Source organism: Platichthys flesus, chromosome 20 (assembly GCF_949316205.1).
Source record: "Platichthys flesus chromosome 20, fPlaFle2.1, whole genome shotgun sequence".
Classification (NCBI taxonomy): domain Eukaryota; kingdom Metazoa; phylum Chordata; class Actinopteri; order Pleuronectiformes; family Pleuronectidae; genus Platichthys; species Platichthys flesus.
The window spans coordinates 16,235,207-16,255,953 of record NC_084964.1 but is presented as its reverse complement, the minus strand read 5'-3'; the positions used below and the strand labels follow the sequence as shown (position 1 = coordinate 16,255,953).

The window sequence follows — 20,747 nt, the reverse complement described above, 5'->3', positions numbered from 1 at the left end:
TGTCTAGGTATTCAGTATTCTGCACTCTATTCAGCCTGAACTGTTATCTGAGTTAGAACTCAAATACAAACAGGAAAATCTAAATAATAAATGAGGATTTAATTGGAGACTATTTCCTCTGAGTCTCTGGTGCAGCTGTGCACCAGAGTGTTTAATGAGCACAACAGTGATACTGCTCCTGAATGAATGAATGAATGAATAAATAAACTCACCTGGAAGGGAAGGACGTCTTATTGGATGAGACGAGCTCTGATTTAGAGGACAAAGTTGTGTCTGTTCTGATGTGAGTTGCTGCCTCTTTATCCTGGGTGGGCTCGTCCACAGTGAGCTCCACAGGGTCCACCACTTTACTCCTGAGGCCCCTCCTGCTGTACGCTGGCTCCGATCCATTATCCTTGGTCACTGAAGACACCGCTTCGGACGTCTCACCAATTTTCTTGTCCCTGCGGACATATTTGGAGGTGAATTCCTCCGTGTTGCCATAGCGCTCGGCCAGCTCCCTCCTCCTCTCTGCCTTGTAGCGGGCGATCCGCTCAGCCTTGGTCTCTGGAGCCGAGCTCTGCAAGGCGTCTACTCCGTCCATTGTGCCGTTCCAACTCCGTTTAAGTGATTAGGTTCAAATTTGCTTCTCTGCCTGGTTATGATCTCCCTCGACAGCAATGTCTCACTCCATCAACAGCATCCCAGAGCTGCAAGCGAGAGAAAGAAGACATCATTAGTGCGTTGTAATTACAGAGTACAATTTCAGATGACTGGCTCGCTAAAGCTGTGTAATACCAGATGTACCCAGACTTATACTTCTCCTGCTTTCATAGGAAACTGGCTTGGCCGGAGACTGAGCTACAAGCCAAGCCTTTCTCTGCCCCAACTAACACCCCCACCCCCCCCCACCCCTGTGAGAATGATGTCAGCCAGCTCTGCTCAAAACCGCCGACCACCGCAGTGAGACTCTCATATAACCTCTGTTCCACTGGCTCACATGGAGCGGACTGGAGAGAGGGAGGAGGAAGTGAGGAGACGATGAGAAACCCTCATCAAATATCATCTTCATCCCGTTTTAATTGCTCACTTAGTTGAGACTTAGTCAGGGTCAGTTTAAACTGGAACAATTATCCCAGTCCGTTATGATTCTGTGGCTTCATCCTGACGAGTGTGTTTTCCTTTTAAAACCATCTCTGTCCATCAGTGATAATCCCTGAAAATGCATATCACATGACCCTTCACATGCACTGGATATCTGCGTGTTGGTGTGGACAGGAAGCAGATTGTCTACCCTGCAGCCGGTTGCTTACTTGCAGAAAATACCACAAATGGGAAAAACTAAAGTGAATAGTAAGACAAGAGATGTATTTTCTTGGGCCGAAAACAGAGCACACAGGCCCATGCATTTCATAATGTCTCTGTCTAAAGCAAAAACCCTATTATTTACATTTGTGGATTTTTTTCCAATGCATGTGCAGACGCCTCCCGTGTCAGTTGAATCTGTTTAACATCTCCTTTCAACATGTTGCACAATAACAACGTCTTGGTATTAAATAGCTTTTCACATTTCGATACGTTAAATTTAGGAGGTAAAAATAAGCGGCTGAGTTGAGCTCATTTTGTCCCAGTGAGAGTTCACAGAGCAGAAAACCACATGTGGCTCCGATGCAGAGGTCTGAAAACTGCATTCATGTAAACTCATGGCCAGCGGACGGCGTGTGCACAGGTTCCGACTGCTCCACAACAAGCACTTTTCCACAGACAGTTTTTCAAAGCACAAGTATGCTTGGGGCTTCTGTATGTGCAAAAGCAAAAAAAGAAGTGAACATGGTCAATAAAAAGGAGGTATATTAATGTTAAAGAGAGGCAGGGGTTAAACGTATCCCCCCGTCATCCATTAAACTACAGGACAGGAGTTAATTTAGCACCGTGGTTCTCACATTTATAGTCAGGAGTGGAGGAAAAATGGAAAAAAACGAGGGTGCTGTGTCTGGACAGTGTTAGTAATGAGGGAGTCGAGAACAAAGAGGGAAAGTGAAGAGTGGGTCAAGGCAGGAGGGAGAAGAGGTGAGCATGAGAGTCTTTTCTGTAATGATGACAAGCTTGAACAAATCTCAACTTCACCCCTCTGACCCCTGACCACCTGCTGGGCCGTTAAAAAAAACAACCACCGAATCAGGACTCACCGTCTACTCGAAAAATAAGGCTTTGAAATATTACACAGGAAATCAGTGTGTATGTCAGGGGATGTGTGAATGTTTAAAGGAGTGTGTGTCTTTGTGTGTGTGTGGGTGTGTCTTCACCCTGACCTCCCCCACCTAACATAACAGTGCTTGGCCAAACAATAAAGGACCACAGTGCCTCCCTTGTGTACATTTAAGTGCAGTTTCACAGTAAACTGTAACTCTACCAGACCATTACATGTTGTCTGGTCCTTGTTATGAGCACGGAGATGTCCATCACACCTACACAGAGGGGAATGTATGTTCTAGATCAGGTTGGGGGAAAACACACTCTATCCACTGTCTAATAAAACTGGGCCAGAACATTTGTTTTTTAGGAAAGAGAACAGAATCATTTGAGTGTAAAGTTGAGCTTGAGCAATACAGATATAGTCACCAATTATTTATTAAGTCAATATATATAGTTATACCATAAACGTTGGCAATAGGCTGTTATCAAGCCCTAATGACAAAGAAATGCAACCGAGCTTTAATATTTTGCAGTTTAACCATAAACTTTAGTATCAATAATTTAAATCCAATTATTTTCACGAAAAATTAGGGATGGACAATATGGCCAAAACTTTTAAATGTTCATATTGGTTCACTTAGATAAATATCATGATAGCTAACACTTTAGTATTTCTCTCCTAAAGTCTTTACTTTTTCTAAAGGTTTTTAGACTCCCGTTTGTTCCTGACTGAAGGTTAGGGATTTTAACACTTCTTTATTGGCAGTGAATGATTAATAAAGACAGAATGCAAATCTCACAGATTAATTATTTGGTTTATGCTATGCAAGGAGGAAAATTGGGCTTAACATATTAAGCTTTTTCAAAAGGAGCTACCTGCCATTGTAAAGCAGCCCCACTGCTTCAGGAGCTCCACGGCCTAATAAGAAGTTACAGAGTTTCGAACAATGTTTGTTTTGCTTGTAGAGTCAATTTAATATCATGGTAAAAAAAAAAAAGTACAACTCCAAAATTGAGTCAGTAGTATATTGTGATGCTCCTTGACCTGACTCTGGCAAAAATCCATTTCCCTCTATACAAACAGATGCAGTTGTCCTTAACCTCAGAGTTTCTACTCGGTGTCGCTCCGATGCCTGTGAATTACCTTATGAAGGCAAAATGATCCAGATTCTGGATGTTGATTTCAGGACCACAGCACAAGCTTACATAATTCACCCATGTCATTACCTATATAAGGAGTGCTAAACAACAGTATGCCAAAGATGGTCCTTGGATACCCAGAACATCGAGGCTGCTTTGTTTGGAAGCTCCCTCTGTTATTTTAAGCAACCAGGGGGGGGACTGAAAAAACAGATGTGAGTCATACTTTAAAAATCATCACGCCTATCAGCGAACGTGAACTCACCCGAATAAAATGGTTTTAGTGGGAGACTTACACAGCCACGATGGATCAGGTGTCATTTCCTATTTATAGTGATTTCTTCAGAAAGAGGAATAAGCAGGAACAAAAACCACCTGAGCAGGATTCAGAATGAGATCTAATGTAAAGTGCTGATGTCATTCCCCACGTCGGAGGTGTTTGTCAATGCACAGGAGGAAAATATATATCTGAGCTCATGCATGTCTTTTGTTGCACTGACAACAGGACTCGTGTCTTGCCCAGTATGCAGTTAGACCAGTCCTACTCGCTAATTGATGCAGGCGATAGTATTTCTGCTCCTCTAGGGCATGTAAACAAACCAAATCCTCCATTTCCAGGCACTGTGGTGTTCTCTGACCTTCTGTCCCCCACTGGGAGTTGATACTGGCTCCGAGAGGAAGATCTGTCTCAACACAGGCCACACGTGTCACTTCCTGACCGTGCTCCATATCCTCGTTCATAAAAACTTGATTAATCAGGAAACGTTGATCATCAACTTGGAAAAAAACTCCTGTCGAGGGACGGGATGGGCACTGGCAGAGAGAGAGTATTGGACCATTTCCAGTGAGAACCCTGTGATGGTCTCAGTTTATCAATCTACTTCTCTGCAAAAGGATTATAGGAGTTGCTTGAGATCACATTATACAACTGCAACATACCACAAATGCAGAAGTGTCAACACTCGAGGGAGTTACAGGACTGATGGTGTGTGAAATTCCGTGCAGCTTCTTTGAATTGAACTGTCGGGCCTTGGCGGAGGTGTCTGCTCTCTGCTGGGTGACTTTTCTATTTTCACACGATTTTACAATGGATGTTGACCCCTTGTAACTGCAAATGCCCTGCTATAGTTTGGATTTAACCAAGAGGTGAGAACAGCCTTTAGACACAATATGCACATAAGAAAGTTTTCTAAATTCACTATTTGAAAAGCCCTGTTGTGCAGCAGACTAGTAGTTCTCTCAATATCCCTCTGTGAGCAGGTCTGCATGGCTCTGGATGAAGTGACAATCACAAACATATCCTCTCTCTTGTTTTAGTGTATATATGCAATATAAATGTTTGTTGCATAATATGCTATATAGGACCTCTACATCCACACAGAAATGAAACGCTCCTGTTCAACCTTACATGCAGCAGCTTCACTATTTGAACACTGAACTCAAACAATGAACTTCAGTCTTGTCGTCTGTGTCTCTCACTCACTCTCACTGGGTTTATTTTCCCATTTCCTGCCAATTTCTGTGAGAAGGCTCCAGCAGGCTGCAGCCAGGCAGACTCAACACCACGCCCCCTTCCAACACGCCCATCATCATTGCAGCAGTCATTTGTTAACAGCATTTGCAGCGTCCAAACCACACCCTCACCACAAGCCATATTTGGAAGTTCAACTTCCTTCATGTGCGCCCGTCGTGGGTGCGGCTGTTTGTTTGTTTTGTAGGGCTTCGAATTCTAATTGTAATCATTCAAATTTATTACTGCATAACAAAGACTTTAATGGAGTATTTGTCCACCAGGCATAAAGGAATGCAAGAAAAAAAAAAGCTCAATATGAACTGTTAAAGAAGGAAAACTATGACAAACTGGGAGAAATGGTTCAAATTAAAACTTTCTGAATGTTTGTTTTAACCTGATGAACGATAGAAAAACAATACTAGTTAAGTTGAGCGATTTTGTTCTTGCCCATATATCCTATATGTCATTCACTACAGAGGTGAAGCAATGGGAAGCCGGCTGCTTATTGGAAATGAATATCTGTCCCACAGATCAAGTGGGAGCACTTACACATTAACCCACTGACTCATTCCAAGACAGGGACGAGACAGAAAGCTGCCTCAGAGGAAATAGCTGACCTGACGACCAGCAGTGTTTTACTGAAATCACATTTCCACACAAGAGGACAGAGCAGGAATGCAGGATACGCCCCAACTCATTAACAGTGGATTTGCATGGGAAAGGTAAGGGATCTTGATCAAGGGATATCTCAAGAAGTGAGAAACACACACAAACAGAGGCTTGTGGAGGCAAAGCAATACCCTGCTCACTTCAATGGTGCACGACCATAAGCAATGTGCATGAAAGCTCTGTTTAGCAAACATTTCCGACAGGACAGACTGTCTGACTTTGAGTTTTACCACAAAACCAACAGCTCTTTACACATCTTTAATGTAATGACAGGGTTCACGGCACTAATGGAACATATAGAGCTGGCAACCGATAAACCTGAGTACAACAAGTCTGATTATTCAGCATTCTTTCAGTTCCACTCTCCCGAGAGTCTCCCATCAGTCGTCATCTTTATCCTTAAGTTTGTGTGATAAAAACGCATGGAAAGACATTGAGCAATGCTTTGGAGGCGACTGGTCAAAGGTGAAAGACGACAATGTGCTCTGGAAAACAAATTTCCTAGAGACAAGCTAAAGATTATATTAATCAAAAAGTGATTCTCCATCGTAAAGGGTCATGTAGTTAAAAGATGAGGCACCTCTGCATACTATGGGACAATAGACACGACCAATCCTCCGTCAATCATCCATCCATCCATCCATCCATCCATCGATTTCTTCCACTTATCTAAGATCGGGTCACAGAGGCAGCTGGCCAGGCAGGATGTTCCACATGATGTCACAATGACATAATTAAATTATTGCATAATTTTTTTAAAGTTAGCATTGCCCGATTAGGGTATACATCACCCCTCCGATACGTTTCATTTGGTTTAGAATATCCATCTGAGTAATATTGTACCCACACTTAAAAGGTGACTACACACTGTGTCTCTTCAGCTACAACAATTATGACAACGTTTTGCCACAGGAAACCATCAAGAATCCACATTAAGTAACCGCAAGCATCACAGAGACTTCAACATCGACTTTCCCTTGCTGCCCAAAAAGAAGAGGAGGCAGTTAAAGATACAGCCAAACTCCTGACACACAATTTTTCCTGAGGGAAGAAGGTGGTGAATGGAAACTTTGCTCAGGCAGAGAAAACCAGGTGCCAGGGTTAAAACAGACTGACGATTCTACTCACTGGTAAAGTTCTGAGAAACTTTCAGCCGTGTTCAGGAACCATAAAGGAGCGAAACAAAAGATGGAAGTATCAAGTGCGGTCTTCAGTAAAGAGGCAAGCGAGAGTTTCCCCACACAGGATAGCTGATTGACTTCCTTGCTTTGAGGATTGGTCACGTAATGTGGATCGGATAGGAAGGGAGTCACAATAAGAAGCGTATTTATAGTTGTTCTGTTCTAAATACATCCAGAAGAAGTGGCATACAAGGCACATGTTGACCAATGGTTCAAATAGCCATGTCTCCTACAGTTTACAGTGTGTTGCATGTTTGTATACATGGGTGTGTGTGTGACTACAAGTAGGTCATGTGACCAACCATTGAAAACAGATAGCCCGCCCCCCCCCCCCCCCCCCCCCCCTTTGCACAACAATCAAACCACATACTGAGTGACCGATGTGTTTCTCATTAAAAAGCAATCCTTTACCGTTTAAGGTGTTTAAGTACAGTGCCTGCAACCACTGGGGTAACACAACCTTTTTAATTGCAGTTGTCGAAGCTGACGACACTTGAGCCTGTTAAACGGGCCTCCACTAATAGAGAGCTTCAAATGGACGATCCTGACAGGAGGCGTGTGTTTGTCTAACATTGCGAAAGCCCCTCGCCCTCACATGACTCAACCCTTCCCTGGCTTCGAGCTGCGAGGGGTGGAAATGCCAGAGGAAGAAAAAGCAGAGGCAAGAGGAATGAGAGGGGTGGAGGAAGAGGATACAAAAGGTAAAGGGAGGATGTGATGGCTTTGTGGGGCATGTGTCTCCACTGTGCCAAGGGGCCCCGGTCTGGTGGTACAGGGGTCGGAGGGGCAGGGGGACAAGATCTGCTACCGCTGCAGAGACTGAGGAGGATAGAGCCAAAACAGTGCCGGAGACTAATCCATCTTCATCTCTCTCTCTCCCTCTCTCCAGCTTCCCCCCTCTTTTTTCTCACACAGACACAAAGTCCCTCAAATCCCTTTTACCAGAAGTCCCGCTGACTGTAGCCAGTCACCCGAAAGGCAGTTGACACAACACCCACCCGGGTACTCATGCCTGCACTCTGCTTCTCCTCAGTAACTGACACTGTAAAATCTGCTCGGACCTGCTGGAGGCCCACTACCACTGTCCCCGGGCCAAAGAAAGAATGCTGCTTCCCCCTCCATGAAACCTTTGACGAGAAGCTGAGGCGGCTTGGGTCGTTCAGTCCCAACAAAGCTCTGAGGTTAAAGACAGAAGAGCACGGGTATATTTTCCCTCTTTCCTTTTACAGGCCGGCTCTTTGTCCCAGTATTTCCGGCGCTCTGTTTGCTGCATTCAAAGGAGTCATTAAATGTGACGTATGGGAAAGCAAACAAGCAAACTCTCACAGAAACACAAAAAACTCAGGCTGAAGAATGGTGAAAACAGGCCGACACACTCAGGCTCTCAAACAAGAAGGGGAGTGGTGAACCGGAGGGGGTGGGTTATAGCTCGGGGGGGTGATACACACACACATGCATGCACACACACAATGTGCTAAATTGGATGCGTTTCAAAGAGCTAACATGGGCCAGAAACTAACATCACCCACGTAGGGTTTTTAATGGGACAGATATACTGTAGCAGTTAAACCTCAAACCAATCTCTGATCTTTGTTGTACAGCAACATTATGGAAAGCACCGCCTCCCTGCCAGCAACACGTGCATATCATTTGCAGACTTTTGACAAAAACACAGCAAAGAAATGTGCAAACTGACGAAAGCAGTTAGCAGGACCCTCAATCAGACCTGTCCCACTAATTTTTAAAGCTGAACGAGGCCAGTACCTAAGAAGAGAACCCATGTTTTGTCGAATTTGTTCGTAAATCCAGCTTTTATTTGAATTTTTCCTGCAGCAACTTTATATCAACTCTGCAATAACATACAGTCTCATACGATAGAGCTAAACTCAAAAGCAACAAGAGGAGCATATACTTATGGCCTGTTTAATTATACAGAAATATGTGAACTTGTAAGTATGTACATGTGCACATGTCATAAACTCCCAAGTCCTTTCTACAAGAAATTGTGCGCTAAATACAAATGTTTTTTTTTTCTAAGTACAGAGCCGTCTTGCCCTAGAAACACCCTAATGCGATCTTTTCCCTTGTCAACAACTTATAGACATGGTCTTCATCCTCAGAACGACCATCAGTAGGACACAGACAAGCCTGAACAGAGAGGGGGGGACGTGAGGAGGGGTCGGGATCAGTGGAGTGGAATGTCTCATCCTGAGAATCCTGCTTGCGGGGCTTCGCCCTCTCCGCTCTCTGGTGTCCACTGTGCGGAGCAGACACCATCTGGCCAGCTGGAATGCTCCCGAGCAGGGGGTGCAGGGGGTGGAGGGGGTTCAGGGGGTCTCCGCGCTTGATGGGGGATGGGTCATGGCTGAAAGATGGAGTATTAACAGTAAGGGTACTCAACACTGAGCACAGACGGATGGAAAAGAAGAATGTTCTGCTGCTTCATATAACATTAAAGAACAGCAAAACAAAAAAGCACGGTCATAATGTTTGTATAAATGAGCTTTAAGCAAATTGTGTAGCCTCTGGACGGAGCTAGGATAACTGTAACCTTCTGTTCCCAGTCGGTATTCTAAGCTTAGCTGCAGGATGTAGCTTCATACTGAACAAACAAATTATTATTATTATTTAAAATGATCTTTGTGAGAAGTGTACAGAGAATGACTTGTGTTGTGAAAGATCAACTAATCTGAATTCAACCTTACAGTGCAACTGGTTCCTCAAATCCCTTAGTGACAGTAGAGCAGAATCATGTATGACGCAGGAACTATTGTTCACAATATCGACCCGACAACTATTATAATAAACATTTAACAAGGAAAGGGGGAAGCATCATTTACATTTGCTCTGTAAACTTGTCCCATTAGGATCAGCTCAACACAACCCTCTACCTAGATATGGTTCCCCACCTAAGATACGGTTGTTTGTAGGCATATTAATTAATGGAGGTTTCATGGCAACATCTGTGACGGACCTGGGCACAAAATCAATAAAACCCTGGTTAACTTCCACTGAAAGGACTTTGCATAAAACCTCTTGTTTCATATTCAAAAACACCCTTGGATGTTTTATTCAGATTTGACGATGGTGTCAGATGAAATTCAGCTCTGGCAAACGGAGAGAGGCTGTGTGCTGCTGCCCCAGTGCATGGAAACTGTTACGCGTGCACAAACCAAATGAACGTCAGAAGTGTAACCATATGTTTATATGCCACGCAAATATAACACTGGTTAAAGACGACACTGAAGTGGGTCTCGGCTGTGCAGTCGCTGTCCAAATACAGTTAGCATCCCGGTGTCAATGCTGGAAGCGGTCCACCCTAACTGCTAGCAGAGTTTATAAATATGTCTTGGTGGAGATTAGCCTGAGGGTAACCCCGAGAACTCCTCCCTGTGGATTTCCTATTGCTCACGTTGTCACATCCCTTCTGCTTCTTGTAAATATTTGCACTGCAAGGACGTCTTGGCCGAGAAGCCGACATGAAAGCCTCCGGAGAGGAGTTGGCTCCGACCTGGAGATAGCGGACAGATGAGACGGGGCTGAGTGGGAGGGTCTAAGTGCCTCCACTTGTTTGCAGCCAAGTTTTTGCAGTTCAGCTGCTGCGTGTTACTCAACTGTTAAGTAATGCAGGCAGGTACTGTGCAAGACGGAGAACTGCTCACAAGACTGAATAATAAGTAAGTGGTAAATGTGGTTTTCCGTTTTAATGTGCTAAGCGTCTTCAGAGCTTCACTATGGAATTCTATTACAAATGAGACAGAAGGAAACACTTTCAAGTGGTTCCTAAGTCTTCTTAATACACAGTGTGGCAACTAAGCATTGAATACGAAGACAAGAGGAGAAGGAGTCTTAGAGGAACTCTAGATTTCACTATTGCTGCTTTCAGACATTCTCCTGCCATTTTTTGAGGCCTTTCAGTCTTCTAGTAAAACATCTGGAAAATATCCAACTGAGTCCATGTAAGAATACAGCAGTAAAACGTTAAATATCGAGTACAAAGTAACATACTTGTAGAAGACGCTGACAAAGAGGTCAACTTGGAAAGAAAACTGAATTCCAGAGTCATTTTGATAAGGGCTGTCGCTGGTGTTTGTTGTTTACACAAAAAAACAGGTTTTGAGTATCAGATGTTTTCCCACCCGCCCCCATGTCCTGCCTCCTGCATTCTCTACCCAAGCACGCCATTATCTGGCTGATGTAAACATGTCTGACCTGGATAATCCCCTGCAACGTTCTTCATATGTAAAAGGCAAACTCCAGAGAATGTTTGGACCCAATTTTTCGGGACATTCTCTTGAGTTAATACCTGACGACTGGCTGTAATGTCACCAGGTGTATAAGTGCATGATACAAGGGGCTTCAATAAAGACAATTCACGAGTGGAGGTATGTTTAGGCGTCACTACAGCCATCCACAATAGATATTAAAGTAGTTAGCTGCTAATTTCAGGCTTAACTGAGTCAATACAGGTGCAAAAGTTCACTTCTTTTTGGCCTCTCGCCTTCAGCGCCTTGTTAAAAGCCCAAATTACCCAAATAAATCCAAGTTACAATCCCAATTTAAAATAGATTGTTTTTTAACATCCCTTTAACTGCTTCTCAGCCAAGCAACACCCTGTGGGATCTGCATTTACTCCAGAAACACTGCTTTTTGAGAGCATGCTGGCAAAACAGCAGCACAATGTGCAAAACAAAAAGGCCTAATGAGAGACGTTGAATTCCTCAGGTGCTGTAATACGAGGGGAAGTCCCCTGACGGCCTCTGCAAATTAGTCAGAAAACACACAGAGTGGGCCACTGAGTCAGGACAGATATTCAATTCTGATTAAACTATTTATTTAAGATAAAAGTGGACGAGCTACAACTTCAATGAAAGGCCTGACCATTAGAGAAAAGGTCCAGGAGGCATTTTAAAGTTGAGATTCAGATTGTTGCATTCCCCTGCTATTGTTTTCTGGATGTCAGTGATCAAGCAAATGAAACCTGATCCATAGTCGCATTCATGAAAACGCGAGTAACAAGTTGATGTTCCGGTGCAGACGAAGACAAGTCCCTGAAGCCGGAGCTCCTCCGCCCTCTCGTCGGTGTTGAGTAACAAGATCCCTGCAGGCGCAACACACAGCCAGCCCCCCCCCCCCCAAGTCAGACACGAGCCTGCGTTCAGGTGAACACTCAAGACAACCGCATGACACCCTGCTCAACCCCAATGGAGCGTGTGTGTCTTTGTTTGGGGTCTTTCCATGGTCCGACAGCAGAGGCAGGTAAAGAGCAGCAGGGTCATGCAGGTGGAAGAGAGAAGGAAGCGTGACGGGAGCCACTCCCCGAGCCTGTTCCGTCAACTCACGGTTATTTCCCCCAAATCGCACAACAGCAGCGTGTCCTGTTCTGCAACGAGCTACAGCGCAACACAAACGTGTACTGTCCTGACAGCCACACACACACACACACGATTACTGTGTATTATCAAGATTTGTATCTTGTTTTGTTCTTCTCATCTCTTGCTCAACACCAGCTAACTGAGGACGGTCTCAGGAAGCCTGTTGTGACAAAGGCCACTGCAAGGGGGGGAAATTACAGCCTGGCAAGCCTCTAATAGCATAGCCCTCGGATATAAAGCTTCACTGAAGTTTGATTCTATTAAGCACTTGAGAAAAGAGCTACTCTTAAAATGATTGATAGCCCTGAGATGGAAGCAGGGAGGTAACTGAAACGAATGTGGGATAAATCTTCAGGATATTGTGTAAAAAGACAATACTTGTCAGGTGGTGAGAGTTGTTTCCAGGAGAAAACATAAGGACAATGACTGCTTGGAGTAATAACAGTGTATAAAACACACAACCTGCACCTGAGTACAGACACAGCATTTCAAAAAGCAATCAAACATCCATCTCGGTGTACACAGTATCCAGTGTGTGTGTGTTTGCACAGCCACAGTATACTTTGACACAGATAAACATGACTTTGATTCTTAACTGTTCTCTGCCAACTTACACAATCTGTAGAGTGTATAGTGACCCAGCTGCAGTCTTTATGGTGCAGATAGGACGTGTTCTTCTCATGCTCTGTTTTCACAGGTGGTTTTGGAACAACACAGTCACCACACACCCACTGGGTCTTAGTGACTGTTTACAGAGGGACCGCTCTGCGTTTTGAGTGACTCAGCCATACTCAGCTATACTCAGTGGATGAGAGTAGGTCTGGGCAACTAGTCAATATCAGTAATCATCGCAATATAAAAAAAAAGTTTTGCATGTGCATTGTGCAAGAGGAGGGAGGCCGTACGACACATAACTGATCTACACCAGATTTATAGGAGGTTTTGATATTTCTTATTCTCCTCTCATAAAGAATTTAAACCCTTCACTAAGGAGAAAGAAGCAGTATTTAAAAGATAAAAATATAGATATTTATATTGCAATAATTATCGAAATTGACAATATGAAACTTCAATCTTACCGCCCATCCCTAAGTAAGACAATGCATCTTTGACTTTCAATTGTATTGGATTTGGCTGCAACCCTGTTTACAGCATAGAAGTTAGAGTTCACTTTTGGGGGTGAACTGTCCCTTTAAGAGAAATCATAATGTGACATTTATCGCGATAATCACTTATACCGGTCAAAATAAAATGTGTATATCTAAGTTGCGTTGACTAACTTAAGTGAGTGAGTTAAGTTAAGTTAAGTTATCCTTCCCTCCAGTGCGTTTACTGCACACTGACCACACCGACGACTTCACTGACAGCAGACACGACCGTGCGTCTGCGTTACGACACAAATCTACATCCTCGCGTGCAGCGTTTCCTCAAACGTCCCGTCACGTACCTGCCATGTTCACAGGAAGTTTACAGATTCAACCCGAGTCTGCAGGGAGAGACAAAACCAGTCCACCATAACACCGAGGAGCGAGGAGCGAGCAGGAACCAGCCGACCTGCAGAAGGTCTTCACCCGCACATGATGCACAGCTGCTCAAACAAAAACACCGTCTCTTGGGGGGGGGAGAAGTTCGCCCCGAGAGCAGAACGTCAACCTGGAGCCCGATGTGTGAGCGCGAGGAGAGAATGGAAGCAGAGGAAGAGGGAAACAAACGCACCCTCGTGTTGTTCACTGGAGTCCCTTCTGTGGACGCATGAGGAGACAGAGAGAGGAGAGGGGGGGAGACACGGCTCCGTCCAAGCCGGGTCAGGGTGCTGCAGCGGCGGGGAGAGTGACGAGAGGAGCTGCCCCTGCTCCGGAGAGGCTTCAAACTTAAAACCATCCCTCGATTCTCATTGGTCCGCGGGCGCCGTGCTGCGTTCACGTGCCTCCGGTAAACGCCCCCTTTTGGCTGACTGGGCGTTTGTGTTTATGTTTTTAAAAAAGTCGAGACGTGGTGACATCCACACAAGGAAAAGTAGCTTCAAGTGACACTCTCTATTTGTAATTTTAAAAATGTATAAGTAATGTTTAATAAACTTTAAACTGAATTAATGAAAACATAATATTCTTTGAAATATTCGTCATTAACTTCATCGCCATTGTAACCATCATCATCATCATCACCTTCATCATCATGGTCACCATCATCATCGTCATCATCATCGACATCACCATCAAATTATCATCTTCATCATCATGGTCATCATCATCCACATCGTCTTCATCGTCGTCACCATCATCATCATCCTCACCAGTGTTTTTTTATTTTGCATTATAATAAAACATGGTGTGCACTCAGCAGTCAGTTTATTAGGTGCACGCAGCTAAAACCCCAGTCCTGCAGTAAACACCACATCAGAGTGTGTTACTGTGGTGTTAAGTTTGTGGTTAAAATGTTTTAGAGAGGTGTTGACTCATTTTCATGACGCAGGCTGTGGTGCTGTTGAATTGTATTACACACAAATAGTGAGGGTTTGGTGAATTACAGTCAGACACAGCTCTCTGTATACAGTAATGAGTTCTAATGCACGAGGCAAGAATTTACAGATAGATAGATAGATAGATAGATAGATAGATAGATAGATAGATAGATAGATAGATAGATATTTTATAAATGGGAAATTTAATAAGACATTTATTTATTGGCATATTGTCTCCCCCTCCTTTGTCCTCTGTCTTTATTTTTTGTCACTGAACAATACAAGAAAACAACAAATACATAAATGTTAGTTATTTTCTTACACATTCAAATATGAATGCAAATTGAGATTCACTGATCAATGCTCGTAGTGAAACTCTCATGTTGGTGTTGCACCACCTCCTGGTGGACGTATTTAGACACTGCAGGCAACGTATGACCCTCGTGGCTTCACAGGATTATGCTGCTTTCAAATAAGTTGCACACGTATGACAGATAGTAGTACTCAGTGGCTGTTATAAGATATAAACAAAAGAAAAAAGTAATTCATATGTTGTAACTTAACTTTTCTCTAAAACACGAGAAGATGGATTTAGTCAATAATCTACAAATTGTCATTTACGTGGTTTATCTCACTGATGAAAAAGGTGAGAAAGGGACACAGTTATGTTTAGTGGGCTTTTTTTGCAGATTGAAATATTGATTTAATTTGGATTTGTGGAATTTAACAACGTCGTAAACATACATTTTATATCAATTACATGTCTAGGTGAGATTGCATTGAAAATGATGTATCTGCAGCATGAAACCGGAAATTGGATTGTATTGACATTTATTAGATTGTGTGTGTATGTTTGCCTGTGTGAGCTAGAAGGATTAATGACTTTGTCCTCTAATCACATTTGTGTATTGCTCCCACTACTATTAAGTGTCATGTCACTACCAGTTGCACAAAATAGCCAGTAACAAACTGAAGCGAGCGTTTTCTGAACCACAGGAATTAGTTTCTCTCCATTTTCCGTCTCGTCTGAAATGATATTTTCCCGTTGCTGAGGTGCCGAGCCCCGTGAGTAACTGACAGCCACATGATGAATGTGTTTACCAAAGGAATTTGATCTTTATTGCGTTTGCATGGATTTTTCCAGTGTGTGTTTTTGCAGCTCAGCAGTTTTATATTTGAGAGTTTTATTCACTGCCGTTGATGCAGTTTGATTTCCACTCTCCTGCCCGGTCGCTGTGGTCAGGTCACCTCTCCACCTCTCTTAGTTGGGCAGCACCAAACCCACCTGCAACCCACAGAACCCCGTCAGCATGACTCACTGACGACTGACAGCTATCACACACAATGAAAATATGTTTTCCACAAAGAGCCATGCATCAGTGCTGCACTTTGTATTTCAGCTCTTTACCTTTAGCTCTTTGTGTTTGGAGGCTTGATGTGTTTCTGAGTGATTTCTCAGCTGCAGTGAGTTAACTCCCTTCAGCCTCAGTGCAGCATTATAAATCAAGATCAGACATTTAGGCATTTCAGCAGCTCGTCTCATCTAAAACCATTTTTCAAGATTTCTTTCTCAGTTTCATGTGTTTTCAGCAAAGCTATCCACATATGTGTTTCATAAAAGCTGCTTAAATGACCAGTGGTTCAACATGCAGGAGCAGAGGATGATAACCTTCAGACTTTCTTTAACTTTCAGGATTAAATTCACAGCTTTTTGGGCCAAATCTTTTGAAGTGATGGGTGACGTTGCAGTAATCATTACCTTGTCAGGACTGATAGTAGGACACATCCAGTTGTACAGGTAGTAGTGAAGGCTGCTGTCACTGACGCTGAACTTCAGCTTCTCCAGGAAATCCTTGTTCTCCATCACATCCAGAGCGGAGAAGATGTCAAAGCCTCTCTGTGGAAGGACAGGCATGTTATCGTCATACAGAGAAAAACACGTCAATAACTGGAACTGTGTTTTTTCCTGGGGTTTGTTTGTTTCAGAAAATGTTTTTCACTTTCTTTACCATTATGAGAAATGTCCTTTTTTATATTTTCATGATTTCTCAGAGCATAATTCTTGGATCTTGATAAAAGAAAGTCAAGGATGTTTAGGAGGCTGATCTTCCTGAGTGTGAGCAATTTGGTTCAGAACCCTTCTCATTAACACAGGGGCCAATAAGCTTTAGAGTTATCAATGTCCTTTTGAACTCATTGCTAATTAACTGCGTAATATATGTAAATTTGGGGGGAAATAAATCTGAAATCAATCGCAGGTCTTCGGGTGTGGATACGTGAATATTGTAAGTTCTACAAATCACAGGGTTGAGGAAGTTAATTAGTAATATATAATCCATTAGTAGCCTTTCAGCGTGTGATCATGCGTCTGCTACATCGACCCTCAAATTGATGTGGTGTTTAACCGCACTCACAGATTTAGCGAGGACCAGTGCGTCCTCCATGAGGTCCGTCAGGTCTGTGGCAGAGGAGGCCACGTGCAGGAGGTGAGCTGCTCTCAGGTCAGTGTGCACCGGGTGATTCAGCACCCTGAAGGAGCTGCTGTAGAAACTAACCACATCTGTCAGGGTACCACCGTCACCCTGAGTGTGAGGAGGAGGAGAATGGATTTTACTGCTGCTCCCCCTCAACGAGGACATTTAAAGTGAAGATGCTGTAATTGTCAGACCTCCACCACGTAGGTGTCAATCACATTCTCCCGTGGCAGCAGCCAGTGCTCCACTTCCTGCAGAGACAGGATGGAGCTGAGCTGGAACTTGCTGCTGTTTGTCTTGAGAAGTGAATGTGTCCCCGCTACGTCTTCTAGGGTCATAGGGCGCAGACCTTTTGTCTTCGTCACCTTGGAGAAGAAGAGAGGAAGGACAGAAAACACAATCCTTCTCAGTAAGTGCATCAAGGACGCAACAATCGTTGGGTTCATCTTTGTCCAATCATTGTGTTTTGGGGCCAGAGTCAGTCTGATGTGGCACTGACATGTTCTCGCCTCATGGTGGCAGCACTCACTCACCTCAGGTAGCCGGTGGAACTTGAGGGCTCTGTGTAGGTTCATGTTCAGCCTCAGACCCGGGTAGTTGACCTCCATCAGCTTCCGGGGATTCAGAGGACGATGCCAGTATCTGAAATAAAGAGCTTGTTTATTTGACAGGGAGGGAGAAGGTTGCTTCATAAGACAAAATATAAAAGTTAGACATACATTTGTAGCCTCCATAATATCATATTTCTGTGTATGTTAATTAAGGAAGCAGAGAGTGATACAGATAACATGAGAGATAATAACCTAGTTTCTCTTTATTCATTCCTCACATTACAGCCCCTGAAAACCTGGTTTCATGAACCTCTACAGAATCAAATCATGATTCATAAATAAGTAAAAAATTCAATGTTAAATCTGACGTGTCTACTTTCAATCCAACTCTTCAGATTTAACCTTTGATTAATTAATGTATGTTTTATAATAGTTTATTAGCTTTCATTTGCTCTTCTATATAATGTTTTTTTGATTATTACTACCTGCTGCTAGAAAAGAGCATCCATGAAAAATCTGTTATATTGAAAGTTACTTGAAGTCAAAAGCTTTAATAAGAAAAGTGCTGATTTTGGCTTCACTTCCCTGAACCCTGTGGTACCTGCAGGAGCTCAGAGGAGTGGGCAGCACCACGGCGGCCGTGTAGACGGCCTGGTGGAGGCCCTGCTGGTTGACCCGTCTGGAGAGCTCTCGGATCAGAACCGGTGTCATCCGCTTGAGGCGCAGCTTCTTATGAACGCACAGGAATTTGACCTGCACCATCCGCCTCCGCCTGCAGAACACAGTTGGACCGATTGCTTTCAGACATTTGCTGGAAAATTGCTACAGATGTGTCTGCAAATGTTCTGAATACTAATGCTACCCATCAGGTTTCACATAAACACATATCTTTGCATATATTCATGAACATGTATATTATGCTCATAAATATATGCAAATGTGTATTTGCATATATTTATTTACAAGCCACTCACGTCTCGTAGACGCAGACGTCTGCAGGAACAGCAGCGATGAAGCCAACTAACTTCTTATTGGCGTCCACCCGCAGACCACAGTGCCACTGGGGAAGCCAGTCAGGAGGCTGCAAAGCCCTGAAGAGGAGAAGCATCAGAGGTTCTAGATGAATACATGTAAATGTAGATCAATAAACTGTGATTTATCATTTCCAATTAAGGAATTGGTAACGAGTCGACTGAGCTGAAAGGATGGAGCCGCTTCAGGGTCAAGGACTTTCAATTCCTGGATTCTTGAGCATTAGTTTCAAAGGAGACGTCATTTTGTTTTTGATGTAAGGGTTCCCTAAAGGTGGAGATACCACTCATGCAGATGATCACAGAGAGGAAAAATGTCAGTGGTAAAAAGATAAGAGTTGTACTGCTTTGATATGTTGGAGAGTCGGAGTAGAAAGTCAAATGGGGACATTATCTCCTCCTGCTCAGACACTCAGAGCTTTAATTTCCTCAGAGGCTAAAAAGGAAAACACAATGACTGTCTGCATGAAGAGCGAGTGCACTCAGTCACTCAGACGTTTGGAACGATTATTAAAAGGTAATAAAGGTGAGATGCAAATATCAAAAATCAATAGCTGAAGAGTGGACAGCTCACCACTGCAGATATTCAGGAGAGAAGTTCGATCTGAGGATGTTGTCGTCCTCCTCCGTGAAGTTCTCATTCAGCAGAGTGCAGAGCTCCGTCAGCTGGAATGATGGATGCAAGAGGTTTGAATTTGCAGTAGAAGTGAATCAGTTTAACCTGAATTCCATCGACAGGAAAATGTGCGACTCTCACTCCAGAGCACGGAGCAGCTCCTCTCCTCTGAGTGATGAGGATTTGACAGCGTTGTGTGAACGTTCTGATGATGTATATCAGAATATACCTCACCACTCTGGAGCTGCTGAGGTCCAGAGTGTCCCAGGAAAACCCTGGAGGAAGAGAGAAGGGCTCCTCACGCACGCTGACTTCAGCCTCTGCTATCGGGCCGTGAGTTGTAATGTCGTCGCCTGAGGGAGAGAATATTAAAGAACAGATTGTTGTATCAAAATACAACAAAGATCGGCCATTACACACATTTTATTCATTTCAAATGATGAATGTATTCTGAATAATGACTGAATAATAGATTACAATGCTAAACAGATCGTTATGTAATGTGCCTCTCCTGCTGAGAAGAGAAGTTGTATTATATTTAAATTCACAAAATTACACACAAGATGGATTTGCTCCTCTCACGCTCACAGTTTGATTCATTTTGAAACAGCTCATTATGTCTCACCCAGTCTGGGGACAGGCTGGGTGTCCCAGAAGCGGTAGGTATGTCCCCTGGCCTGCTGCAGGGTCCTGGGCAGAGTCGGGCCAGCGGAGAAGAGGTGGAGGGCTCTCTGGATCTCCTGCTGCTTCTTCTCCGGCAGAGAGTCCAGCTGGGACGGGAAAGTGTCATTAAAGTGTCGTTAAAATAACTTTTAAATCATCAGAATCATTCATCTGTGACGTGTGTGACTGGCAGAAAGAGGAACTAGTGTCTGAGTTGACACATCACTCGACATATGGCCTCACACAAAGACACGAACCATGACAAATGGGTCTCTGGGCCCCTCTGGTCTCCAGGCATCTCCCTTCCTCTGCTTCTTTCTGCTCCTTGTCCGGCTGCCACCGTCGCCCTCCGTCAGCGTCTTATCACTAAAAGACATATTCATGCACTGAGACTCCTGCATGTGCTTGGACATACACTCAGCCCAATGTACCATCACAGATATCCAGGCAGTTTCAGTGAAAACAGAGAAGAGAGGTGTACTTACGACAAGTTTGAATCAGTCATTGTAAACGAGTGTGAGTCCTTGAGGCAGAGAGTGATCTCGGGTGTTTTCTGACACTTTTGTGTGTGTTTTTTATTCTTGCAGCTCTTATCTCTGCGAGCAGCGAAGGGAGGAGAGTCCCCGCCTCGGCAGCCCAACCCAGCTCCCACCCAGCACATAGATAACTGAGAACAATACCAACAATTAAATGTGACTTCTCACAGGCCTTCACACTGTCGGCCCCGGACGGAGCCCAGCTGCAGATTAAGCTGCTCGATCCAGAGAGAACATTTAATTGGTGGAGGTCTAATTCTAGAGTTTCCATATATTCTTCTGTTTGAGACCCAGCACTCCTTCCACAGCACTTTAACTCAGTGTAGTTTACAGTGAGTTAACACAGGCTCAGCAACTTAACC

The 20,747-nt window shown here is 43.8% G+C and overlaps 2 protein-coding genes across 3 annotated transcripts in view; both read right to left on the bottom strand.

Moving 5' to 3' along the window:
- Positions 1 to 13,904, bottom strand: part of svild (supervillin d) — a 41,017-nt gene extending 27,113 nt beyond the window's left edge. The window contains exons 1-2 of one of the 2 annotated variants that reach the window (XM_062413752.1): positions 13,770 to 13,904; positions 213 to 689 (exon numbers count right to left, since the gene is read on the bottom strand). In XM_062413752.1, the coding sequence (XP_062269736.1) occupies positions 213 to 583 (371 nt within the window). In that variant the 5' untranslated portion in view covers positions 584 to 689; positions 13,770 to 13,904. Of the gene's footprint in view, positions 1 to 212; positions 690 to 13,500 lie in introns of both variants that reach the window. The other variant, XM_062413753.1, reaches the window with a different exon arrangement.
- Positions 13,905 to 15,330: 1,426 nt separating this feature from the next.
- On the bottom strand, positions 15,331 to 20,420 carry LOC133975729 (glycylpeptide N-tetradecanoyltransferase 2-like). The gene is made up of 12 exons (XM_062413695.1): positions 20,335 to 20,420; positions 20,107 to 20,215; positions 19,812 to 19,956; positions 19,421 to 19,539; positions 19,145 to 19,236; positions 18,514 to 18,630; positions 18,141 to 18,311; positions 17,522 to 17,630; positions 17,183 to 17,353; positions 16,929 to 17,096; positions 16,274 to 16,411; positions 15,331 to 15,799 (listed from the first exon to the last, which is right to left on the bottom strand). Exons 1-12 carry the CDS (start codon positions 20,352 to 20,354, stop codon positions 15,776 to 15,778), a joined length of 1,383 nt encoding a protein of 460 aa, XP_062269679.1. The 5' UTR covers positions 20,355 to 20,420; the 3' UTR covers positions 15,331 to 15,775.
- Between the last annotated feature and the right edge of the window lie 327 nt (positions 20,421 to 20,747).